Source organism: Sorex araneus, chromosome 1, assembly GCF_027595985.1.
Source record: "Sorex araneus isolate mSorAra2 chromosome 1, mSorAra2.pri, whole genome shotgun sequence".
Classification (NCBI taxonomy): domain Eukaryota; kingdom Metazoa; phylum Chordata; class Mammalia; order Eulipotyphla; family Soricidae; genus Sorex; species Sorex araneus.
In genome coordinates, this window is record NC_073302.1 from 302,141,270 (window position 1) to 302,147,415 (window position 6,146).

The following is a 6,146-nucleotide window of genomic DNA, read 5'->3' on the forward strand; positions in this document are numbered from 1 at the left end:
TTCTGTATGAGCATTATCAAACTTAAAGTTTGGTTCTTCCTGAGGACATCTCACTATATTTTCTAGACCACAGTACTCAGGCCAGGTTAGTCTTCCCAACTCCAGCAGGATCCTAGTCTCATCGTTACTTTTGGTTCATAACAGCATTTGTCTATGACCATACTCTCAACTTACAGAGTATTGTGGCACTTTGGCCTGGCCCATTTCAATGCCAGGGTAGCTCATAGCTTGTCCTGGGTCCATTCCGTCCTTTGTTGGGACCCTGCTTTTAGGGTGCTAAGTACTAAGGGCAACTGAGTCGAGAAAGCAGATGCCCAGGCGTAAATATTATTGGAGTCAATCAGCTCCCAAGTTACAAAGCATAGTATTAACTGTCTTCCTGTGTCCATATAGAAAGGACATTGCTTTAAGGTAAACTTAAAGTTCCCTGTGACAAGGCTAAAAGGACAAACCCAATGTTATCCTACAGTTGGGTCGGGGAGAGCTGCCAGCTCTGTGTGTTTCAAGGGCCCTCTAGCGCTGGCTCAGTTGGTCAGGGAGACCAAATCCTTGCTCCACCTCATTTCTCCCTACTCTGAAGCGCCCCCTGCAGGATACGAGCTGGGAACCTGGTGTTCAGGCTGCTGGTGGGACCATGAGTGAGCAGGCCCAGGATTGGGGGAGGAAGAGATTGGATGTCAAGGAGGGATGTCACATAGGCGTCCCATATGTTAACATGCAGATCAGAGGAAAATCCAACTCGGAGGTGGCTATTTGGATAATCTAGGGGCAAATTGTCAGAAGCACCGGGTAGGATCTACCAAATACATTTGGAGGCTTCCCAGTTTATTTCACTCAGGTGAGCCTGCTCTTGTATCCCTCCTGGGCCACAGGTCAGATCTCTGCCTTCACCCTCTCTGTCCCCTCAAGGGCCCCCCCCAGATGAGGCAAAGAAGAGGGGTCGTTTCTGAGAAACTGCTGCCCCCAAGAGCCTGCAGAGTTTGAGAAGCACAGAATGAGTTTGCACTTCCTGGAAACAACCCCCCCCACACCCCGCTTCAGCACAGTTAGGTTTACTCGGGAATAGTTCAGACTAGGGATGGATTTCCTTAGGTGCATCTATTTCACTGAGCAAAACCACAGGAGCCCTTTCCAACAACTTTGTAAACTCAGCAGAGCACTGAGCAGGATGGAACTAGGGTGGGACAGGGACAGGGAGTGGCCGACCCCACCCTTGGGATCAGGAGCCAATCACAGCCCTGGGAATGGGAAGCTGATCAAGTGCAGACAGGCCCTGGTGTGTATAAAAGCCAGGCCCCGACTTTCCCCCACCAGAGCTGTGGCAGCAGCCCTGGGCGCTTGTGTCTCCTTCCCAGGCAGTTCTGCAGGAAGGAAAAGCCCCTCTGGAAGAGTCTGGACTCACCAAGAGCATTCCTGGGAGCACCACATCTGAAGGACCGAGGTGGGTCAGGACCTCTGCTAACTTGTGAGTCCTTGTGGTGGTGGGGGGTGGGGGTTGCTACTGGCGGCCTTGAGCTAATGTGAAATTGGCTGTGTTGGTACTTTGTAGGGGAAGATGGAAAACCTTACTGGGTCCTTTTGGAGAGAATCTATGGTGGCAGAATAGATGGTGAGGTGGATTCTTTGGAGGAGGTAGAAGGAGTCTCTGCTACAAATTTGAACTAGCGCTTTGAATGCAGCCTTGCACATTGAATTACCATTTTCATCATGCAGTAGAAATTATTCTTCTGCTGTCCTCTGGATGTGGCCTGTAAAACACGGGAGTTCTTCTCTGCTCCTCACTGTTTTGAAGTAAATTCCAATTATCACTGGGAGGTCAATGCTACGCTAGGCATCATTTCTGGTCATTACACTAGTTCACAACACTCGCCCTTAAAATTCTCTGTATCTTGTCCATTCCAATTGGCTACAATGATACTTGTGTTAGGTGGTTTCTGTAGTGGTACCTAGAATGGAATCCGGGTGCAATGCTGCTCATAAGATTTGTACTCTCTCTTCCATAGAGCTTTAACATCTTGTACCGTTTTCTTCAAGGAATGTGGTAGACTGTCCTGGAGAGCTGCAATCCACAGAGTGGGTGTCACTCACGTTGGCGCCCAAGGATCTCTAGCCCTTCCGAAAGGAGATTCTTATAGCAACGGTCTGTACAGAGCCCCCCGGGTGCTTGTTGCTGAGCATCCCCCGGGGTGGTGGACGGGGGTGTCGGGGGAACACTTTCCCAAAAGGGCAGAGACCCAAGCCATCCCCACCCAGCCGCTGCCCGCTGCGGAGCCCCCCTTCCCCGTCCGCAGGCCCGAGTGGCCATCCCTGCTTCCTGTGGCTAGTGTTGCCGCCCGCTGCCCCCGCGGCCCTGCACCATGGCCCTGGCTGCCGCCCTGGCTGAGCTGCACGCACAGGCCCGCTGCCCGCTCTGCCAGGGGCCCCTGTGCGCGCCCCTGACCCTGGACTGCGGCCACAACTGCTGCAGCTCCTGCCTGCGGGGGCGCTGGCAGCACCTGCGGGAGCCCCTGCCCTGCCCCGTGTGCCAGCAGCCCTGTTCCCGAGAGCCCCGCGGGACCAACACGCAGCTGGCGCAGCTGGCCGACCTGGTCAGCCGGCTGCCCGGCCCGAGGCCCGAGAGACACGCGCCGGAGGCCCAAGACCATTGCGCGGCACACCAGCAGCCCCTGAACCTTTTCTGCGAAGACCACCTGGAGCTGCTGTGTGACCAGTGCGGCGCCTCTGCTGCCCACCGCGGCCACCGCCTCACGCCCATCGGCCCCGCGGCTGCTCATCACAGGACCAAGCTCAAGGGCTACCTGGAGCCTCTGCGCAAGCAGCTGCAGGAGGCGCAGAGGGCGTGGGAGCTGCAAGACGCCGAGAGACAGGAGTGGAGAGAGAAGGTGGCCAATCAGAGGACCGAACTGCTTTGGGAATCAGAACATTTGAAGCATTTCTTGAGAATTGAGCACAACGTCCTTGACATGAGGGTACTGAGGCAAGTGTCGAGTCATTCCAAGAAGATCTTGCAGGGCAAAAAGCAGCTGTCAGAGTATGGCGCCAGCCTGCAGAGGACGCTGTGGGACGTCATCCAGCTGTGTCTGCAGCCAGACCTGGGCCTGCTGGCCGGGCTGGGTCACCGGCAGCTGCAGTGCAGGGAGTTTGAAGACATGGAGCTCCCTGCAGCACCTCGGTCCGAACCAACAGAGGCGCCTACGTTCTCCCTGCATCTTTTCTGTTCGCAGAACGTCATCAGCAAGTTTCGGATGGAGCTGACACTGGATCCGGAGTCGGCGCACCAGACTCTGGTGGTCACCCGGGACAGGGGTACCGTCATCTACTTTCACCAGAACATGCACCCCACCTCTTGCTCTCACCCCCAGGCCTTCACCTCTCACCCCGCGGTCCTGGGTGCCCAGGGATTTGAGGGCGGCAGGCACTTCTGGCAGGTAGAAATCAGAGGTTCGGGAGCATGGTCCGTAGGGGTGTGCAAGGAGTCCTTCCCCAGAAATGCACCCGTCACACCCTCCCCAGACCATGGCTGCTGGCGACTTCAGCCCCTCACCTCCAGCTCCCTGGACCTCTGCCCTTCCCACGTGTATATCGGGGTGTTCCTGGACTATGAGCTGGGCAAGATTTCCTTCTACAACATGCTTAACCGCTCACTCCTCTGCACGCTCACGGAGAGATTCACGGGGAGACTCCGGCCTTATTTCGCCTTTGAGTCTTCTTCCTTGCTGTGTTCTATGAACGTGAGTGGAAACATGGGCTGAGCACCCAGGGCCCACACTCTGTGTTGTTTGCTCCCTACGTGCACTGCTTAATAAAGTCTATTTTTTTGATGTCTGCATGCTGGTGATTTCCCACCCTCTGCTCTCACCCTGTGCCTCACATTTGGACACGTTAGAAAAGTTAGAAAAGTTTGGTGCTCTCCGTACTCCCCTGGCTTGGGGGAGAGTCCCACCTGTAAGCCCTCCCCTGGGAGATATCCCTCCAGGGTGCCCACCTCCCCAATCAACCAACAGTGATTTTTCTCCTTTCTCACCTGTTTTGGACATGGAAGTGGTTTTTTTTTTTGGGGGGGGGTCATACCCGGCTATGCTCAGGGGTTACTCTTGGCTCTGCACTCAGGAGTTACTCCTGGCAGTGCTCAGGGACCATATAGGATGCTGGGAATCAAACTCGGGTCGGCTGCATGCAAGGCAAACACCCTACCCGCTGTACTATCGCTCCAGCCCCATGGAAGTGCTTTTCCCTGAAAATAAGGATAAAATGTTTTCTATTTTATTCCTCCAGTCAGCATAATGCTTTGACATTGTGTTTTGCTGATATTTTTTGGTCCTGTGTTTGATTTTTTTTTGGGGGGTGGGGTGGGTGGATGGGGTCTGGCCATGCCCCGCGTGTTCAGGGCTTACTCCTGGCTCTTAGTTCAGGGATCACTCTTTTAATTTTATTTTTTAACTTTCCTTCCCCCATTTTATTTTATTTTTATGAAATCATTCACAATAATTTATTACATTCAATATTTCAACACCAGTTCCACCCCCACTACCCCTTTCCACCACCATCATTTCAAATTTTCCCACCACCACCACCCAAGCCTGTCCTAAAAGTAGGTCCTAAATCATTTATTTTGTATGGCTTGTTATGAATAGTAAGGTGTTAAAAATGATACTCAGGGATCACTCTTGACAGTGCTTTGGAAACCTTCTGTGGGGCTGACGGTCCACCCTGGCTGCAGAGTCCAAGGCAGGTGTGTTAGTCTCTGCCCTAGCTCTGTGGCTTGGCCCTAGGGCTTCACTTTCAAACATTGCTCTAAGACCAAACATTGGTCATGCTCGCTGAGTTTTAGGGCTCAGGGTTGTTCTGCACCCAAGAAAGTCTCTCCTCCTTCCCAGCAGGTCCCAGCTCTGCCACTCAGCATGAGGGTCTGAGCTGGAGTCAGGGCTAAGGAGTAGGGGGGTCCGGGATCATCTGAGCCTTTCTTTCAACTAGGTGGACCCTGACTCTCCCCCTGGCCAGGAGAAGCCTGTATCTGTGCCTGTCCCTGTCAAGGAGGCAGGCTGGGGGTGGGAAGATAATCTGAGGACACTGGTGAAGGGATTGGTGCTGCAACAGTACATGCCTGAAACTCACCTATGATTAACTTGGGCGTCCTGTATGCAAAGCTTATTTCTGGCCCTTTCCTCTGTGTGTGTGTGTGTGTGTGTGTGTGTGTGTGTGTGTGTGTGTGTGTGTTTGGCGTTTGGCTTTGGGCCTGGCAGTGCTCGGGGCTTCCTCCTGGTGTTGTGCTCAGGAATCACTGTTGGTTCGGCTCAGGGACCATATGTGGTGCCAGGGATCAAACTTTGGTTGGCCCCATGCTGGGCAAGCACCTTAATTCCTGTGTTCTCTCTGGCCCCCTTGCTCCAAGATTTATACTAAGGAAACAAGCAATATTCTGTCGCACTATTTCCAAGGCCAAGTCCTACTTACATATTTTCTTTTAAAATGTAGCAGTGCAATATTACAGGCTTAGTGACCCAGGCTCTCATGAGGGAATTAAACCAAAAAAAAAAAAATCTTTAACCACTAGAGGGAGTCAGACTCTTTTGATGCTTGTGGCGAGAGGAAGATGAAAAGGCTGCATTAAGGTATCCAGGGAGGACCCAACTGGGTGGACAATAAAGGAAACAATTCCTGCACTTGTCTTCAATGTATGCCTCAGTGAAGCTCTGAGGCCCCACCTTCCACAGCTCTCATGCCATGCAAAGCAAAGGGTCTTTTGGTCTAGCTGCTGGCAGCTTAATGATAAACAATCTGCCTTTTCTTCTTTTAAAAAAATTATTTTATTTTATTTTTTATAAAGTTTTTCACAATAATTTATAACATTCAATATTCCAACACCAATCCCACCATGATTACACCTTCCCACCACCATTATTTAAAATTTTCCCACCACCACCAAGCCTGCCCCCAAAGCTGGTTCTAAATAATTTATTTTGTATTCCTTGTTACAAATAATCCACAAAAAAAAATGATCCAGTAAAGTTTCCTTAGAGGAAAGTGTATGAAGATTATTGTATCTAATGCTGGAGCCATTATATCCTTGTATAAGGGATTGCTAACAGGTCGTTACAGGTTAAGTCTTGTGTACACACACACACACATATATACATATGTATGTG

The 6,146-nt window shown here is 51.8% G+C and overlaps 1 protein-coding gene across 1 annotated transcript; it reads left to right on the forward strand.

Moving 5' to 3' along the window:
- The first annotated feature begins 2,357 nt into the window (after positions 1-2,357).
- Positions 2,358-3,752, forward strand: LOC101542421 (tripartite motif-containing protein 75-like). The gene has a single exon (XM_004614724.2). It carries the CDS (start codon positions 2,358-2,360, stop codon positions 3,750-3,752), a length of 1,395 nt encoding a protein of 464 aa, XP_004614781.2.
- The last annotated feature ends 2,394 nt before the right edge of the window (positions 3,753-6,146 follow it).

Coding starts and splice junctions, on each gene's coding strand:
- LOC101542421 (XM_004614724.2), top strand. CDS start 2,358: ATGGCCCTGGCTGCCGCCCTGGCTGAGCTGCACGCACAGGCCCGCTGC.